Source organism: Leptonychotes weddellii, chromosome 1, assembly GCF_054177405.1.
Source record: "Leptonychotes weddellii isolate Sample4059 chromosome 1, ASM5417740v2, whole genome shotgun sequence".
In the NCBI taxonomy this organism is placed as follows: Eukaryota; Metazoa; Chordata; class Mammalia; order Carnivora; family Phocidae; genus Leptonychotes; species Leptonychotes weddellii.
This window is the reverse complement of record NC_138369.1, coordinates 169,355,636-169,377,174: the sequence shown is the minus strand read 5'-3', so window position 1 is coordinate 169,377,174 and position 21,539 is coordinate 169,355,636. Positions and strand designations below refer to the sequence as shown.

The 21,539-nt window shown below is 34.8% G+C and overlaps 1 protein-coding gene across 10 annotated transcripts in view; it reads right to left on the bottom strand.

The window, feature by feature from the left end:
* The window catches only part of LOC115944092 (uncharacterized), a 501,430-nt gene that overhangs the window by 87,183 nt on the left and 392,708 nt on the right, over positions 1 to 21,539 (bottom strand). For all 10 annotated transcript variants that reach the window (XR_014138746.1, XR_014138755.1, XR_014138752.1 and 7 more), the window contains one exon: positions 16,985 to 17,030. Coding sequence is in view for 1 of the 10 variants with exons in the window: in XM_081798857.1 (XP_081654983.1) it covers positions 16,985 to 17,030 (46 nt within the window). In the remaining 9 variants the exon portion in view is untranslated. The remainder of the gene's footprint in view (positions 1 to 16,984; positions 17,031 to 21,539) is intronic.

The following is a 21,539-nucleotide window of genomic DNA, read 5'->3' as shown; positions in this document are numbered from 1 at the left end:
CCTATATATGGTTTTTATAACTGGACCTACTGCTGATTATTAAAAGGACTACCAGTTTACTGATCACTAGCTGTAAATACTATGCTAAATAAGATATAAATATACATATAAATGCAAATGTAAATATAAATATATACCCAAATGAGACAGGTGATATTAACAGACAGAATAAAAAACTCATGATTTATTTTCTAGTTTTTAAAGTTACAGCTTTAAATGCAAGCCAATAGAATTGATTATCAAATCAGCTGGCCTATTTTTCTAACAATAATTAACTTGTAAACTGAGTTCATATCTTGATTATTATGTTCTTAATTTTTTCTTTGGGAAGAAACATGTGTTTGGCTGAATGGAAGGCAGATTATCAAAAATGAGTCACACGTATCCCAAGAAAGCTACAAAAATAAATAGAATTTAATAGCTACCATTTGGTGACAGTTACACAAAGTTACTTTGCATAATTTTTAAATTAAATTTAAATATACACTATGCTTACATAGAACATAATCACCATGTGCAAATTATTTTAAATTATCTTAACTGCTTCAAATACATATTATTTATATATCTTAAAGCTCTTTTTTAAAGACTCAACAACCAAATAAGATAAACATTACTGAGAAGTTCTGGATAGATAGACCTGAGGTTATTATTTTTGCTTGTTTGTGTTTGTTTTTGTTTTGACCTGAGGTTTACAAAGGGTCTACTTAGTTTTGTAACTAAATCTTATAGCAATAGGACATGTTCTCAATGTCTATTGAAATGCCTGTATTGGACTTTTCAGGCAAAACTGAATTCTGAGAACAAGAAACAGAGAGCAAAATGCAAGATGAAATAGGGATCTCAGATAAATGTTAGGGCATATTTATCAAGTGTTAAACCACAGGTAGGATTTTAGTTTGTAGAAATAGGGGAAGGGTTTTATGGGGAAAAGGAATGAAATATACCAGTTTGACACAATTATAGGGCATGTGAAGCAGAGGTAAGAAATTTTGTGAGGAAAAAGGAAGTTGAGACTGGACGGTAAAGGTGATAGTCATCTGGACCATAAGTGTGGAGTTTATTTTGTGGATGACTGGGACTTGTTGATATTCTCCACGCAGTGTGGTCAGGATGTGCTATGGGGCTAGGTAGCATGGTGGTAGCAGTAGATTAAAGGTAGTTAAGTGGGAAGACTGGAAGCTAGAAGACTCTTAAGGAATGGTGTTAAACATTTAAAAACTTTATCCACTAATTAGTATAAATGAAAAAAATCTAATTTAGAATGACAAACTGCAAATTTTTATGCTTATCTAATTAGCAAACATTAAACATCATAAGACTTTCCAATATTGGCAAGAGAGAGGTGAATTTGGAAGTCTTGCAAATTTCTCATGATAATATGATTTGGTACAATCTTTCTGGAAAGAAATTTTGCATAATGTATCGAAAGCTCTACATTGCAGGATTATAGTAATTCCATTTCTAGAAATATATCTAGAGGAAAAATTGAAATGCAAATCAGTATTTCCATAAAATAGGAGTCAGATACATATGTGAAATAAGATATTGAGCTGCTATAAAACTTTTACACACAAAGAAATTTTATTTCATGAGAAAGTACTTATTGAATTAATATTAAAACAGTGATAAAAGCAGGTAAAATGTGTTTAAATATTAACTACAAATACGTATATTTCATAAAAACTAAACAGTATCTGAAGGAAATAGCATAAAAATGAGAATAACTATTTTTTTCTGGATGAGCGGATTATTCATTTATTCATACAGTAAGCAGTTACTGAGCATCTAGAACATCCCTGTCATCATCTAATATGGTTCTGGGAATACAAAAATAATTCAGCTTATAAAATATTAGGGAGAGTTAGATACTAAAAAAGTGCAGTGAATTGCTCTGTTTGATGTCTAATCTTACAGTGGGGTTTGCATAGGAGAGTGTGGACATGCTTAAGAGGAGCCCTGACCAGAAAATACACTGAGGCAAGAGTAGGGTCATGCAGGGTAGGGACAGCATACAGAAAGTAGGAGGAAGACTGATGAAAAGAGGCTACGTTGGAGAAGGTGGTGAGGCCAATTTTTGCAAGTTGTAGAGGGAAGAATATAGGGGAAAAAAATGAAGGATATCTTTTAGTTAAAACAGCGGAAACCTCACAAGAGTAAGGAGAAGCTAGCCATGAATCTGAGAAAGACTGAGTTAGATCAAGCTGAATGGAATGAAAGCGTCTAAAAAGAAGGATGTGTATGTAAGTTGATAAATGAGAAAATAAACATCTCAAAAATGCTTCCTTCAGAAAAGTCAAGATCGGATTCATGTGGCTATAAGATGAAAGGTCTAGTTTCTACAAAGAAAACAGTTTTTTTCTTAATACAATTTATTGTCAAAAGTGTTCTTACAAATTTTCATCTCCTTTTATGAATATATGAATTTCATATTTTAAACCAAAAATGACAAAAAATTTTATATTCTAATGGATTATTGATGCTAAAAATATGAACTTTTTTTTTTTGCTCATGAAATTCTAAACTGGAAAAATATCTTAGCAGTTAAACTTAAGAAGTGATTTATTTTTGGATGCTAAATTAAAGATAAATTCCATAAAATTGGACACAAGCTTCTTGCTAAAAGTAGATTGGAGCAATATTAAAATAAGCAAACACTTACTTTAATTATATATTGCACCAAAAACTCATAAAAATACCAGTCTTGGATGACATAACTCAACATTCATTCAAATAACCATACAGTCCCACTTCTGCCTCACCCCACTTTCCCCTCACTCCACTTTTCCCTCACCTCTACCCTGTCCTCTCGCAACCCTAAAAGTCACACTCCTGCAAACAACCTATGATAACTTCAGAACCTAGGGAGGGAAGGGAGTGTTTTTGTTTTGTTTTTAATCTCCGCCTTTAGAAAGTTAAAAAAAAAAAGTTCTCTCTGAAAGCACTTCAAATTCTCTTGATATTTATTGACCATACACAGGACAGAGCTATATGTGACTATGTCGTCAAGGAAATATTCTACCAAAGAAAGAAGAAGGCTGGGCAGGAAGGGAACGAGAGGATTTAGGTTGATAAAGGATCAAACCATCTAATGTATTCATGAGTAAAGACTTATCTTCAAATTATCTCAAATGATAATATATTGTTTTTCATTTGTGATGTAAATTTCTAAAAAATCATTTTTTTATATGCCTGTAAATGACTATTATAAAAGATAGGCTTTATCTGTTTATGACTTGGACATGGCTCAATATATGTATTTTTAAATGACAATTATGATAACATAATGAAATAATGATATAAATTGTCTGACAACATAAATTAGAAAAAATCCATTATCAAATTAGGTAATTAAGTTTTACCTCTAGTTTTGATAAAAGTTTATTGATTCACTTGAATTATATCTTGATGATGATAAAATATAGTAAAATCTGAGTAATAACGAATCCTACAAAACTTCAAGACTATGGAATTGATTCAGCTATATGGCACTCCACCTTACATCATCTTATTAATATTGATCCCACAGAGATCTCACTAATATCTGTAGGTCTAATTAACAGTTGAATATAGCTTGACTAAAATGTTAGCCTAAAATATATTTTATATGATTTAATAGTCACCTAAAACTCATTTAATTCTCAAAGAAAACAATGCGTTCTCAAACCATGTTTCTTTCTGCGGTCACTTAACCTTTCTATACAGTGTTAGAAAATGAAATCATTTTTCTTGATTATGCTAATTCACATGAAGGTGACATTAGACAAAATAGGAGTTGAGCAATATGTTGTTATTAAGATCAAATATTTAATTTATTTTTACTCCCATTTATTTTTATGTTATTGGCATTCTTTCTGATGAGCTAATGCAGGAAAATATTGCCATGGTTAAGTGACTTAGATTACTGAAAACTTCACACTTCGAGAAGCTTGTTCTTCTTTAAGTGAGTTGGGCGCCATAAAATTATATAACAAAAAAAATCTGATAGGGAAAGTAGGATCCTGAATGCTGAGTAAACTTTGGTCAAGTTTTTGTGCTCATATTTGAACAAGGAGGGTTTGAAAATTTATGAATCAAAATATAAAGTGGACAGTTGAAAAATAAAATTTGTAGAACTAGAACAAATACCAAGATTTGATTGTGTTTCCTTTTATTTTGGAAAGATTTTTCCTAGACTTTAGATCCTTGTCTTTCAAAATATAAGGCATCTATTAAATAAGTCATCCCACATTCATATTCAAAGACTTTAAGCTTATGGATGAGACTTTTGTCACATCAGTCCTACATTTATACTTTCATGTAATCCACTAGCTAGCTTACCATGGTTTCAAGTTCTGTTCACTTCCTGCCATAAATATACGGCACGACTACTTTATTTACATCAATGAATTAACTTGTACTTACATCTTTATACTGATTATACCTAAATCACTAATCTTTATTCTAGGTTTTCCTCTTAAGGGCCAGATTTATGTTCTCAATAGTCTACTTACATAACTAACTTAATGTACTCCAAACACGTCAACCTCTCAACATGTTCATAATTGATCTCATCTTTCCCCCAACCTGTTTTTTGTACTCAGTTAATGGCACCTTCATTTCCCAATCTTTCTTGCAAAACTTGAGAGTTAGCCAAGATTTCCAGGTTATGTTAACCTTCCACACATGAATGGTGAAGTCTTGTCAATTTGATAGCGAAAATATTTCCTGAATAACTCACACAACTATACCTTCTCTCACTTTTTTCTTTTTTGATTGCTCTTCTTTCTTGACTCTTTCTACTTGATCAATTTACTTAGCTTTCATGGTTGCCAGAACTTCCAGAGACCTTACTAAAATGTAAATTCATGCCCATTTTTAAATGTATTCATTTGCTCTCTACTATCTTCAGCACTTAATTCAAAGTCATTAGCATTGCATTCAAAGCTCTTGTGGTCTAGCACATGCCAGCTTTTCTTGCCCCTCCCCGACCTACTCTCTGCATTCTAAAGATGCCTGTGAGTCTAGTACACAGTATATGATATGCTCAATACCCACCGATAAAATCCACAAATGAATAAACACTTAAATAGATGAAAATAAATGATGGGAAACTAACTGCATGCTTTATAAGTTTGGGCTGTTGAATATTTCTGAGTTTTAAAACACTCCACTTACATTCATACATTCTGGATTCTATATATTTTAGATGGTTCAGTGAAACTGACTACTAAAACTTAACATCTGTGCTCATCATGTGCAGAGATGGGGTGGCATCACATAAATTTTGTCTACCTCTTTCATAAAAGATAATCCAAAAGGGTAATTGGAGAAAATCATAATTTATTCATCCACTACTTTACCATTCTGGCTTCTCCATTAACTGGGATGAAAAAAAATTACCGAGTAGGTATTATGGTTGAAGTTTTAGGGACATAATAACAGCTGTGCTGTTAATGTCTCCATTTAGTTGAAATCCTTTGGTTTGGGACTGCTATATGGAAAAACTGAGTTTGTGGTTGGGAGCCTGAAGGAGAAGTATTCCCTTTCAACTGACTATCCACTTTGAGTTTCACTGAAGGTGCTTGAGTTGACTGGAGATCTAACCTTCACCACAGTGATTTGAATATATGGAGAGCTCCAGAATCTACTTGGTTTCTTTGGGCATCTTAAATCAGAAGATGCTCGAAGGTCACTGCTGATAAGACTGAGTCCCTGAGGTTTGTTGTGAAGAGGAGTTAAGAGGTAACAGAACTCTCACATGAGGACAATGAGGTACATACTGGTTAAAGTTTTCCCTTTTCTCACTACATTACTCTCTAAACACAGAGGCTTATAAAATGCTAGTTCTCTGAATGGTAAAGTATATTTTAAACGTTTTCTCTGAAACCACCCAAACAGGAAGTGAATTTTTCCTTTCTAATAATAGAACATGAAAATATGCCCACAAGCCAGGCAAAGCAGAAAACTAAGGCAATTATAAGGGTAAATTAGGCACCGGGTTGTTTCTGCCTTGCTAATCCAGGTAACTGAAACTGAAACAAGTTCAGGCCTGCAATGGGCCTGGTTTTCCTCTTCGCTCTGGTAGTAGAGACCCAGGATGTTTTCACTAGTCTGGAACCAGGTTTCAGCTACAGCAGTTTTCTCTGTCTGTGGTACATTTTGAAATATGGAATGAATTACTGGAGTCTCAAGTGATAGATTCAAGCAATAAGTTAATTTGACAGCAATAAGTTAATGAGAAAATAAAGCTTTCATATGATTCTGTGCAGACAGAACTGATGCATAGATCCCTGGCTGTATGTGTATAACTGTAATACACATACATAAATACACACAAAAGTAGATACGTACTTTTCTCCGGTTTTGACCTTCTCTTTTCCTCAATGGGCACCTCAAATTTAATGTCTAAAACTGGATTCTTTTTGAGGTCTCTCCCTGCTTTCTAAATACTTACTCGTCCTCGGATATACCTTAGCTTAACTTAGGATATCACTGTCCATCCAGGAACCCAAGTCATGAATGGGGAATTTTCCAAGGTTTCATCCTTTCTCTTTGTGCTGTGATTGCTTCTCCCCCTTCCAGTACCCACTAACTGAGAAGTTCCACGGATTCTACTTCTCAAGGGTACTCCTGAATCTCTGCACCATTGCCCCTCCTCCATGCTCCATCCCTTCCTTTATTGCTCTCTCTTAGGTCTTTGTCTTTGCTTGCCAACCCTAGTGAAATGGACCCCTAGTTAGTATCACTGTGTCTGTCCTTCTCCCCTGCACTTAGTCATCTATAATCATACTATCATACAGCCTCACAATGTCATGTTCCTATTATCCACAGCTAAAGCCTTAGTATTGCAGAGAAATGTCTCCATCACCTGGCTTCTACTTAATGTCTCCATTCTCCACACACACACCCCTCACCCCTCTGTCATATCATTTTTATTCCACTGCAGAAGACTGCAGATCTTCCCCTCCCCCTACTAAGCACTGCTATTTTATGCTTCTGTAACTTTGCTTAGTTCTTCTTCCTAGAGTTGTGTTTATCTCTGGTTGGTCAGCTAGTTCAAGTTAATTAAATTTTTCATTCACTCAACAAATATTTATTAAGCACCAACAATGTGCCAGCTACTGAATTAAATGCTGAGTATCAGACTATGTTCCTTCCCTATCCTGCTTTTTAAATTTAGTTTAGTTTCCATCAAGACCCTTCATGGGCATCAGCTCCTCCAAGACACCTGATAGGCTGGTCTATCACCTCTCTTCTGTACCTACAAATATTCCAATGAATGTCCCAATCACTACACTGGAAACATGTTTGCTTATCTTACCCAAAGCACTGTGATCATTGTAGGGCAAGTTCTTGTGTCTTCTTCTTTTCATTTCCTGAGTCCACTGTCTGGTCTATGACTATTGCTTAATAAATATGTTTTAAACTGAGTTGAATGTTACTAAGATTGAAGATTACCAATGTAAATTAAATTTAATGCAATCCTTTCAGTTCTCTCCCACCATCATTATCTTTTATTCTCGTGCTATTCTTTCTCTCATTGTTTTTCCTCTTTGTTGTCTACATCTCCTCTCTCTTTGCTTAAATATTTGGGAAACTGTGCATAGGCTCTGTCATCTAGAAGGGGTATTAGGGCTGGCCACTTTTTTGGTCAGAGGAGCTTATTCGTCTTTTGCCAGCAATGGGAATTCTAGGTTTCAGGTGGCTGAGAGAGAAAATAAGTTCAGAAAGGAAAGGGAGAACAAGAAAATGGTCTATCGAGGGAACGCTACTGGAACCAGTGCTCATGATGCAATGAAATCAGATGTGGGAGGAGTTGATATTCACCCAGTATTGGAATCATGAGCTGTTACTGTCTTTTAAGGCTCCTGTCTTTAGATACACATTCAACACGCATGAAAATGCACTCAAGTGCACACATACACACAGGCACACACACGCACTTACACATACATAGGCATACTCTTGCACTTTATTATGCCTGAATTGCCCATTTTTCTAAAAACTAGAAATATCCTACTCATTCTGCAGGTTCCAGGTCAAAACCCATTATAACCCGGGTCACATTTACCCCACTCTATTCTGATGGGAATGACCAAAAACTGTGGTAAATGACCACATATTTTAAAAATATTTATTTGAGAGAGAGAGAGTGAACGTGAATGCAAGAGCACCATGAGTAGGGGGAGGGGCGGAGGGAGGGCATTTCAAGCAGACTCCCCCCTGAGTATGGAGCTTGAGACAGGGCTCCATTTGAGACCCTGAGGTCATGACCTGAGCCAAAATCAAGAGTCATATGCTTAGCTGATTGAGCCACCCAGGTGCCCCAAATGACCACATTTTTAACATCTGGCCCATTCTGAATAAATACACAAATAAAATACAATGTAAATTAACTATTAGATAAATCAAATAAAAAGGGCAAATAAAATATATCCAATATATCGCTTTAGAATTATTAGATTTAGCAGAAATAGAATCACTTTGTCAAAATGCTAAAAAGCTTTCTAAATGTTTATTCCCAATTTCTCTACTATGTCATCATGAATCAGAAACAGAATGTAAACTGGAAACAGTCCACAGACCATGCTTTGAGAAATACCGCTCTAAGGAAACTAGTATTAATTTACATAGTAGCCAGTGTACGCATGCTCACTAAGTAAATTAAAGAACAGAGGAAGACATCAGAGCTTGCTGGGTTGTTTTTGTTTGTCTGTTTGTTTTCCTATTTTGGACATGTTTTACATTTTTCTCTTTAAAGTTTTGAAATATTTACTATTAGCATTACCCAAGTGATTCAGAGTCAGTTTCCCAGTAAAGGTTTTCATACACTAATTCATTCCTCACTAGCATTTATTGAGCATAGGCTATATACCAGACACTGTTCAAGATGCTAAGGTTCAAATTTATATAAGCTATGGTCCCTGCATCAGACAAATCCAAATTAAAGGTCATTCTAGAAAACAACTGGAATGTAATCATCAAAAATATCAGGGTCATGAAAGTTAAGGGGAAGTCTGTAGAACTTTTCTATACTTATGGAGACTAATAAAACATGATTACTGAATGAGGCACATCGTTCAGAAACAAATTCTTACATTCTAAAGGATAGCAGTTGGAATTTATTTGGACAACAGATAAAACTTGAATGGAATCTGAGGATTAGATGGTAGTAATACAACAATGTTAATTTCCTGATGTATTAGTCAGCTCAGGCTGCCATAACAAAATATCATAGACTGAATGGCTTAAGCAACAGGAATTTACTCCTCATAGGTTTGGAGGCTAGGAAGTCCAAGATTAAAATGCTAGCCAATTCCTTTCACTGGTGATAACTCTCTTCCTTGCTTGTGCCCTCACATGGCAGAAAAAGAGAAAGGAAGCCAGCCCTTTGGTGTCTCTTCTTATAAGGGCACTAATCCCATCATGAGGGCCCCACCTTCATGGTATCATCTAAACCTACTTAGCTCCCAAAGGCCTCTTCTTTAAATACCATTGCAATGGGGAATAGGGCTTCAACATTTGAATCTGGTGGTGGGAGTGGGGATAACTGAGTCCTTAGCACCTGAGATTGATGACTTTATTGTGGTTAGGTGAAAAATGTCTTGTTTATGAGCAGACACAGCCTAAAGTAATTTAGGGTAATGGGGCATTAGGTTGGAAATTTACTTTCAAATGTTTTTCTGTGCTTACTTAAAAATTTTCTATAAGTTTATGATTATTTCCAAAAAAAGTTTTAAAGATGTTGTTTCTGGTCTCAAGATTCTTAATTCTATTTGGGAAGAGAGATATGTAAGCACCTGTAATTAGATACCACGAACTGCAGTGAAATGTGTGGTAGTATAAGAAAGTATTGAATTAGCAGAGGGAAGGGTGAGTTTGTCTGGAAGGAAAGCAGAGAGACCTCAAAAACAAAGTAAATCTTAAACAGGTCAGACTGGAAAACAAATGAGGGTCCATTGGATCCATGTTTACTTAGTAACAATTATGTTACAGGATTTGCATGTTTGATACATATTTTTGCCATGAATTTGACTTCCTTTTGATCTATCATCTCTTTTCATTATTTCCTTTTTAAGACTTATAAAAGCAAAGGTTTGTAAAAAACTTGCATTTTTTAAATTTAAATTTAAAGCCATCATCCTTTAACATATCATAATACATTTTAACACCTTCTTAGCTTCCTTGGTTCACTCTTGCTCTCCCTCTTACGGTCTTTCTGGCCTCTGGAACCCAGAGATAGATTGAAAAGACTTATCTGGTAGGTTTCCATCTTTGTCACTATGACTATGGCCCTCCTTAAAATATTATATTAAATTTCTAATGGACAAGGGAGAACAGGATTAGAGTGTTCTTTAATTTCTCTATTTCTTATAGAGATCTATGGCTCATTTATTGATTGGTCAAATATTTACACTTTATCTATGCAAAGGTAGAAAATTGCCTACCTAAGGCACATCTTGACTCGTTGTATGGTTTCCTTTTTTTTCCAATTAAAAAAAAATTGATCTAACACTCAAAAACTGTAAGATTTTACATAAAAATTCCAGTGTTCAACTCTCTATACCTCTAGAAGTTATGGCCACTAGAACAAACAACTGACTAGAAAATTTGACTGGAATGAGTTGAGGTAGCCCATGTATGTTGAAGATATGATCATCAGTTCCCCAGTTCACACCACTCCCTATTGTCTGATATTGGTTTGTTATATTCACTTTTGTTGTATGTGTGAGTCCTGAAGGTACTTGCATATTCAACCCTGGCCAAATAGATAACAATGACTGTGAGAGCTTTGATGACAAAGAGAGCAAAAGTATGCATTTGAAATACTAAGTTTCAAGCTCCAGATTTAAAAAGGTCAGCAATGAACTCAAAAGAAATTTTTTGTAGAAAAGACTGACCATGATCCTTTCCTCCTTCCTAACTTGACCAGTAAAAAAGTATGTGAAATCAAAGTTGGGGCTAGTCAGAGGAGGAGAAAAGCTATTGTGCACTCGGCATTACAATCAGTTTCAAAAGAGACTTTTATACCCACTAATTTTAATTTTTCTGTAATGGAAATTGTTCTTGGTAAATCTGTTCAGATATTTGAAATTTACATTACCATTGAGTTCAGACTAATGTGGAATCGGAGATTCCTTCAAGCATAGTTCTAACTATGAATAACTCTACTTTTGCTGGTTGAGACCATGTTAAAGATTCATTTAAATGGCATGAGTAGCAACTTGCATTATACAAAGTACTGAAAACAATACTCCCTTTCTTCTAACAGACTTCACATAAAGAATTCTTTTACATATTATTTTGATTTTGCAAATAACCATCCATATTAGTAATCCAGAGTCAACTTTATTACTATCTTAATGATAATAATGTTTTACATGTGTATAATGCGTTAAAGCCGACAAGCTGTTTTTAAGCTCATATGAGGTAATGTATAAGTGCACCATACAAATATTTTTTTCATACATTCATAAATATTTTTCTGAAATATTTGGTTTGTAGGTATGTTTTGATCATGAGTACCACAGAAAAAAATCAGTAAAATTTGATTTTAAATAATTTTTATTATATATCAAAAGCCATGTGTTTATATTATTTCATCTCATTCACCAGAAGCACTGTTTATTATTAACTTGAGATAATACAGAGGCAGATAGTGGCACCTTATAAAATCTTGGTAAAATTAAACTTTCTGCCTGATTCCTCCCCTTTCTCATACTTCAATCATTTAACTGAAAGACCATATATTCAGCAACTACTAGGTTCAAAGGTAAATAACACAGTCATTACCTCCTATGGGTTAACAGCCTAATAGGGGAAAAGGATACATGCAAGATGAATTTTTATATATGACATAATGTGATGAGATCTCTTTTTTGCCAGTTTCATGGAGATGTAAACTAATGGGTAAGAATGAGGATGAAGGGAGGATTCTCTTTGAATGCATATGGAAGGAGGTGTCATTTGGGGTGAACCTTGAAAACACGAAGAGAATTTTAGTTTTACATACCTATGACATAGTTGCATGAACATTGCTATTATTAGCTTTTCTTTCCCCTGACCTTTTATGTCCACTTACCTAATGATATTTCTTATGTTTCTTTACTTTAACACTTTTTCTTCACTCCTTAATTTCCTGATTCAATGTACAAATGGGAATTATTCTTTTGTATGCCTGCCAAAAGTGTTATTAAGAAAGGCTTTCCCTTATTCCATTTTAAGTTCTACTTCAAAAAAAAAAAAGGTTAAATGAGAAATAAAATACCTAGGAATAAACCTAACTGAAGAGGTGAAAGACTTGTACTCTGAAAAGTATAAAACACTGATGAAAGAAATTAAAGATGACACAAAGAAATGAAAAGACATTCCATGCTCATGGATTGGAAGAACAAATATTAAAATATGTATAGCACTCAAAGCAATCTACACATTTAATGCAATCCCTATCAAAATACTAACAGCATTTTTCCCAGGATTAGAACAAACAATCCTAAAATTTGTATGGAACCACAAAAGACCCCAAATAGCCAAAGCAACCTTGAAAAAGAAAGACAAAGCTGGAGGCATTACAATTCCAGACTTCAAGTTATATTACAAAGCTATAACAATCAAAATAGTATGGTATTGGCACACACACAAAAAGACACATAGATCAATAGAATAGAATAGAACACCCAGAAATGAACCCATGACTACATGGTCAATTAATCTTTGACAAAGCAAGAAAGAATATCCAATGGGAAAAAGGCAGTCTCTTCAACAAATGGTGTTGGGAAATCTGCATAGCACCATGCAAAAGAATGAAATTGGACCACTTTCTTACACCATACACAAAAATAAATTCTACATGGATTAAAGATCCAAATGTGAAACCTGAAATCACAAAAATCCTAGAAGAGAGCACAGGCAGTAACTGCTCTGACATCAGTCATAGCAACATTCTTCTAGTTATGTCTCCAGAGGCAAAGGAAACAAAAGCAAAAATAAACTATTGGGACTATATCAAAATAAAAAGCTTCTGCACAGTGAAGGAAAAAAAAAATAAAAAAAACCGAAAGGCAACCGATGGAATGGGAGAAGATATTTGCAAATGACATATCTGATAAAGTGTTAGTATCTAAAATATATAAAGAACTTATAAAACTCAACACCCCAAAAATAAATAATCCATTTAAAAAATAGGCAGAGGACTGGAACACCTGGGTGGCTCAATCGGTTAAGTATCTGCCTTCGGCTCAGGTCATGATCCCAGGGTCCTGGGATTGAGTCCTGCATCAGGCTCTTGCTCAGTGGGGAGCCTGCTTCTCCCCTTGCCTGTGCGCTCTCTCTCCCTCCCTCTATCTTTCTCTCTCTGACAAATACATAAATAAAATCTTAAAAATAAATAAATAAAATAAAAAATGGGCAGAAGACATTAATAAACATTTTTCTAAAGAAGACGTACTGATGGCCAACAGACACATGAAAAGATGCTCATCATCACTCATCATCAGGGAAATGCAAATCAAAACTGCAATGAGAGATCATCTCACACCTGTCAGAATGCCTAAAACCAACAACAAACAACAAGTGTTGGCAAGGATGTGGAGAGAAAGGAACCCTCTTACACTGTTAGTGGGAATGCAAACTGGTGCAGCCACTCTGGAAAACAGTATGGAGGCTCCTCAAAAAGTTAAAAATAGAACTACCCTATGATCCAGCAATTGCATTAGTGGCTATTTACCCAAAGAATACAAAACCACTAATTCAAAGAGATATATGCATCCCTATATTTATAGCAGCATTATTTACAATAGCTAAGATATGGAAGTAGCCCAAGTGTCCACTGATAGATGTGATATATACAATGGAATATTACTCAGCCATAAAAAGAATGAACTCTTGCCATTTGCAACAACATGGATTGAGCTCTAGAGTATTAAGCTAAGTGAAAATAGGTCAGTCAGAGAAAGACAAACACCATATGATTTCCCACATATACGGAATTTAAGAAACAAAACAAATGAGCAAAGGGGAAAAAAGAGAGAGAGAAAGAGATAGGCCAAGAAACAGAATATTAACTATAGAGAACAAACTGATGGTTACCAGAAAGGAAGTGGATGGGGGGATGGGTGAAATAGGTGATGGGGATTAGGGAGCACACTTGTCCTGATGAACACCGGGTGATTAAAATAAAAACTGAAAAAAAAAAAAAAAAGGTTAGAGGGCCTATTAAATAAATCATGATACATCAGAAAAAGTTATTTAACATCAGGCCTTTCAAAAGGATGAAATGGATAACATACAGTGACTTAGAAGCATATTTACCATGAAAATGTTAAAAAACAGAATCATGAAAATGAGATGGGGAAGCTGAAGGGGCTCCATTGTAGAAAGGCTCCTCTCTGCTGTTTTTCTGTGAGGCACCATTTACTCATGTTCCATATTTTGCCTCTGAATAAGCCAAAGAAGCACTGTTCCCACTTCAAGGGGGAAGCAAGAAAGTTAATCATCCCCTGAGTTTTTGTCTTAGGCCCCAAACCCCTGACAACACCTAACAAGAGCCAGATCCCAAACATGTTCCAGGATATTAGCTTCCAACAAACCTCGGCTGATGATGGCATCAATATCCCTACCTTCGGTCATTTATGGAATAACACCCATTGTTCACCTGTGACTTCCTTTGATTGGACCAACCCTGCATTCTTGGAGGAACACATACCCTAGACCTTTTTCTAGTAGAAACCCCTAGTCCCAAGCAATGATAAGACTTACTGCTTTCCTTTCTGAGTCTCCTAGACACTCCATCTACTATTCTCTACCGGTCACTCAACACTGTTCAATAAGCTCTGTTTCTACTTCTCTGGCTCACATCTGATTTTTATCCTGTGTGCAGCCAAGGACCCTCTTGATTGGTCCTGTGGGATGATGCCTCTCTGGGTCCTCAGACCCAGCCTCTCTGTATCAAAAGCACTATGTGCACATATTGATATTGATATTTATATATATGAAGAAGAATGTTATCCATATAAGGAAAGAATTTGGTGGATACAATGCTCCACCAAAACTTTTAGCACTAGCTAACTTTGAGGGAAATAGCATTTTCTATTTAGTATAATTCTTAATTTTTTAAATTTTAAATAATTCAAATAAAAATATTTATATTGAAAGAAATACAAGGTATACACCACCCATTTCCCCATTTTATAAATTAGAAAAATTGCTGCCACTTTTTTACTCAGTTAATTTAATTCAATAATTCTTCAATAATTTCATGAATGAATAATTTAATTCAGAATAACCTACAGAAAATATTTAAAATTATATATTACATAAAATATAAATTCAAATTATTGAACAGTCAATTCCAGTGAAGAATGATAATTCTAAAAATTATTTTTATATTAAGGCAGAATTCTAATTTTGTTAGAATTAAAGCAAAATAGTTTTTCATCAATAACCAGCAAGGCTCACTATTTTCTGTCAATATATCAAAACACTTGCAATAATTGCCTAAAGATAAAAAACAACAAATGTAACAAACTCATGAATCTGCTTTATAACTTTTCAATGCTTTAGTAACTGGAAATCATTTTTTTCTTTGAACGTACAGTAGACAACACATGAAAATTCAATAGAATCATAAAACCTGGACCATTTACAGAAAATGATACAATGCTCCATCACAAAGGCAACCATAGATTAGAACATAATATAACAGCTGGAAGAATAAAGAATTTCTTTAGCTACTACAACTGCAGGATATCTCAGTTGGTCTCACCCAGAACTACACAAGATATTCTTTCCCATCAGTGAGACTGGCACTCTTCACTCAACCAGACCACCAAAAATAACATGCTCTTTCCATGTGGGATTAGAGCAGGCACACACTTATTTTACATTCCTTGTCCTACTGGATCCTCATTTCAGTTCAATAAGTGGACAGGAAAGATATTAATGAATGTATTTACAGATAAGGAAACTTGGTATCCTAGAGGCACCAAGCTTTGCCAGCCACAAATCTCATGAGCAGTGAGCAAACTACTGTGTACAAACCCACGGCAGGCATAAGAGATCGTTAACTAAGGTATAAATAAATGCAACCTGCCTTGCCATTTTTAGGAGAACTTTCTGGCTCCTGGCCCACTGTTGGTTTTTATGTTATTGTTGTTTTGGTTTTTGTCTTATGTCTTTAATCTGCACTGTTCTGTCTCTTTTAGGCATTGAGCAATTTGTCCTGAATTTAGAAAAGAGGTGCTAGAATGTGGGAGTGGGAGGTTGACCTACATCTGAACAATTTGCATATGATTCACCACAATTAAACAATTTGGTTTGAAATAGCTACAATTAAACTATTATCAGAGAAGTATTTACTAGAGGAGAAATTCTAAATTTATCTTCACATAGGTCTTAGCCAAGAAAGGGGCCACATTTTCTGACACTCTTATTAAGTAAAGCAAATAATGAAGTAAATTCTTCCAAATTAATACTTATATTACTAAGTCACTGAGGGCTAATTATACTTATGCTTCCTTTGGTTGTTTCTTTAAAAATTACAGGTTTAAAATACCAAGCAAAATGTGAAATTAGGGTAGACAAGAGAATCTCAGTTTCTAATAATATATTATATATATTAATACACATAAATGTAAATATTTAAAAATTGCCTTCTTGATATATGGAAATTGTGTATGGTATGTCAAACCACCCTAAAATTATGGATAGAGTAATATAAAAATGTAAAAGAAAGTAAATTCTGTCTACTGTAAAACATAAACTATAATAATATCTAATAAACTCTAGTAGTATATAATAGTATGGAAGAAAAATCCAAACTTATGATTAAATACTATGTGTTGGATGGTATCAAGTTTAGTGAATAAGCAGATGTAACAAACTTTTCAGTTATTCAGAATAAGCAACATCAGTTCTAGCTATGTCTGACTCAATGAATACATTATTGAAACAAAGCTAAAACAAATACAACATATTTTATCACCAGAAGGGTTCTTTTTCTTACCTTTATAGGTGCGTGGAAAGGTCTCTGATTAATCTTCAAGGATACCCTAAAAAAGAAATGGAAAATAGATGAGATAGAAAGCAATAGAACAGTAGGCTTGTTTTAACATTATTACCAACACTGAGGGTCAGTGGTCTCTTTGCTGGGGGGCGGTCTATTTACTGTGGCAAGATGCTGTTCCATCCACAACATACACAAGTCTAGCAATGCTGAAGGTGATACAGGGCACACAAACATTAGACTAAAAACATTATGTGTGGATTGAGCATTTTTGCCATCTCTAGAACATGGATGTAGTGATTAAGACTTGTTCACAACTATTAGCCACTTTAGTAATTTTACTACTGACAGTTGGTAAAGGTGACAAGGGAAAAGTAAAATTACACCATATTGCTAAAATGAATAAAGACAACAACTATAAAACAACCAAAAAAATTACAGGCTTTCAGATTTAATAACATATTTTTTTGGTCATTAAAAATATAGGTACTGGGGCACCTGGGTGGCTCAGTTGGTTAAACGTCCAATGCTTGATTTTGGCTCAGATCGTGATCTCAGGGTCATGGATCCAGTGCCCCCCACCCTCAGCACACCCACCCCCTGCCCCATCCCATCATGCTCTGTTCTCAGCAGGGAGAGTCTGCTTGAGATTCTCTCTCTATCTCCTTCTGCCCCTCCTCCTTCTTGTGCTCCGTCTCTCTCTCTCCCTCAAATAAATAAAATAAATCTTTAAAAAATAATACATATACACTCACATAAATGATCATGTGAGTGTGTGTATATATATATATAGGTACTAATAATATACATACACTATATAGTATATATATATATATATATACACTAAGATTACAGTCCATTTTGTGGATATGATCACATTTCAGCATGGAGTAAAATCAAGTCCTACATTTTAGACATTTCAGAGAGCTATTACCTGGCATAGGAAATTGCTGTAAGGAAATTGTGGTGCCCTTCATTAGAAGAGAATTGGTCTTAGAACTAGAGGGCAATTTAAAAACCAACTGGTCCAACACCCTCACTTTACAAAGCAAATCAAGGCTGCACAGCTAGGTCATGGCAGGACTAAGCGTCCTCCGTGCCTCCTACCCCTACTCATCCCCCAGCATTATATTATTTAATTCTCTGTAACTTCCAGAATTGAAAGTAGGGAGAATGGAATCCTGTATTCCGCTCTTGGTAAGTCCCATCTTCTTGATGCAGATTCATAGTCCTGCCTGAATAAATGACCTATGTCGTCAATATTTTTGCATCGACTTCATTCGAAACTCCCTTCCTTGGTGAAGGGAGATACTGAAGAATTAGATAACAGGCTTCTCTTCTTACGCTGCTTACAAATCAAGGGGAGAAAGCAGGAAAAACAATCAAGGGAAAAAGCACGTGAGCCATGAAGTTGACACACCAGTCAGTACCACTACTAGCAGGATATGAGGGAAGCCACCCAGTCGTCCTTCACATAAAATCTGTTTTCTGGGCAGCCTTCAGAGAAAATCTACCATTGCTCTTGAACAAATGCTTTCCTTCTCTGAACTGATCTGTACTATTATAAGTAGTAATGAAATCATTCTCCTTTGCTTTCTGGCTAGACTTCTTTTGTCTTAAATATACAATCACGTGATTCTTAATTAATAAAATGCAATTTTGGTAACAATAATAAGGGCTTATTAAACCATTTCTTGTAAATGCTTCCAAAAGACAATAGCCCGTGGCCCAGTTTGTTTTGATGTTAACAGTAACCTCTATATTTTCAGAAAGTGCAAGAACAGAATCAACATTACATACACATAGAATCCACCTCTGTTCTATTAGGACCTAGAATTTTAAGAGACTGGGGACCGAGCAAGCAGGAATGAATTAGTGGTGGGGATGTTTTCTTGTGCTGGAATCGCAGAAGCAGCTTGTGTGTGCCACAGTGGAAGCTCACGGTATCAGTAAGAGACCTCTCCCCTTGCAGGACAAACTCAATGATTAATTCATGTTCCCTTGCAGAATGTCAAAGGATAAGTGTCATAACTTTAGAAGTTACATCAGATATAAGAAAAAAAATTAGATAAAAAATGTTTCCAAAATGAGAGATTGAAATTACTTGAGAGTTTACAGTAAATCTAGCTAAAGTAGCTATTGACTCTAGGAAGACAAAGCATTATTTAGTAATAAGATGTATTTGCTGGATTTTATTACTCCAAGTTTACAATACAGCTTAAATCACGAAGAAGGAATGCTGAGACAAAATTCTTTTGTGTGCCGAAGTTTGAGCAACTTAATCCAACCATATTTAAGAGAAATAAAGTCACAGAATGAATTACCAAGAAATATGTTCTTTGAAATTTCAGTCATCAGTCAAGTATAAAGTGGTTCTACATTTTTCTACACGAAGCCATATGACTACAGTTCAGCCCTCTTATTTTATAGATATATAAATACACACACACACATGTACACACCATAGTGGGTGGGCACAATTATGTTGTATATAAGCAAATATGGTTAAAAACTGAAATACACACTTCTACCCAGTATGTATTTTATGTTCTCAAATATGCTTGACTAGGGACTAGAATTTTGGCTTTGTAATATCTCTAAAATCAGGTAATTATGGTAAATAAGCATGTCTACAAGTTTCAAAGTGACATACACAGTACAAGTGACTGCCAATTTAAGACAAATTACCATAATGTAGAAGGCAAGATTTTGTAGACAGTTGGAGAAGGACAAAGAATTAAATGTCAAGCTGCTATTTTTAATATAACATTAATTAGAAACTCTTCTTGCTCTCTGCTCTCCTTCTCTTCTACTGGAGAGACTATTTCTTATTAAGATGCTACCAAAAACACTTAAAAAGATCTCCTGTTTGAAAAAAATGCAGTTTAAACAACCAAGGGAATTTAAAATATTGTATAAATGTGTTTAAGCTTTCATTGCTAAAGGCTCTAGTTCTTCCATCAAAATAAGAGGTCACAGCACGCGTATATTCTACAAAGAGAGCAAGTTATTCAATGCATTTGAAGAAGAGGAGCAAAATTAGACCTTGGCATTTCTACAGAGTACTTAGGAGATACCAACTTTATAATGTCTACACTATACACCTCTAACATAAAATAAGAATGATCTTTATAATGAACATTAGAGAATTATCCTTAACATTTATTAAAATAAAATTTAAAAATATAGTTAAAAGCTTTTTAAAAAAGATCTTTTGAGCGAGAGAGAGAAAAAAAGAGAGAGGGTATGCACGCACCAGTTGGGGGAGGAGTAGAGGGACAGAGAGAGAGAATATCAAGCAGACTCCCTGCTGAGCATGGAGCCCAGGACCCTGAGATCATGACCTGAGCCGAAATCAAGAGTTGGATGCTTAACCAACTGAGCCACTCAGGCACCCCTAGTTAAAAGCTTTTTGAAGGTCTAGATAAGTCCTCTTATTTTATGGATCTATAAATGAATTAAGATATATGCTATAATATAATATTTATGAGTAAAGCCTAATTTTATTATCATAGCATATGTTTTATTTTGATTTCATTAAGCTTAGTATAGCCACTTTAGGAAAAGTGGGCATTAAAAATGTCACATTTTTAGCTTTGAGGTTCACTTACAGTTCCTCTACAGGATTCACATTTAATATATTTTAGTATATTTAAATATTTTTATTTAAATATTTAAATTCACATTAAATATACTAGTATATTTTTACTTGAAAACCTATATTCTTCTATTTGGTCAACGAAGAAAAATAAATCCAAGATTAAAATATAAAGCTGAATTTTATAATACTAAATTTTTTGACATTAACTATTAGCCAAGCATAGATATTTGTTCATAGGAAATAAATGTATTGTTTCCACCTGGCCTTTTACACACTCCATTTTCTCTTCTATACCCACAATCTCAATGACCCAGTTCTACACTTTGAATCTAAGTCCAGGGAAGGGTGAGTGTTGTGTTTGTCTCTCAGTTTTGGTCAGTTTAATAATTACATCAGGAAGTTGTGGTTTAGTTAACGGCACACAGATTCTTCTCACAAAAGGGCATATAAGACCCAAAGCTTTTATGGTATTATAACCCTCTTCACTTCCTAACAATCATGAGATGATCTAAATCATTAGAAGGCCACTCCTGACCTTTTAAAGCTGAACTTCCTTGCATGGCGGTACATAGCATGGTTTGAGAATAGTTCCAACAGTAACTTCATGTCCAAGGAATTTGATAAAGCCTTTTTCCCCACAAAGGCTCAATTGGAGAGAATGATATGACTGGTTTTCTGCCAGAAGACCGCTGTAGAGATTGATCTTTAGTGATCTTTTTTTTTTTTTTTTTTTTTGCCAAGTGACAGTTGGAACATACCCATTAGATGGTTCTAGAAGTGTTCTTAAGTCATGCTCGCTTCGTCAGCACATATACTAGAAGTGTTCTTAAGCAATTTGTAGAGGCCCAGCTGAGGTCTTGTCAGTTGATCTGAGAAAAGCAGTGACAGCATCCCAATGACAGACTGTCAGATTGTCATGTTTGATACCTTTCTGGAATAAAAATCTCCATTCAA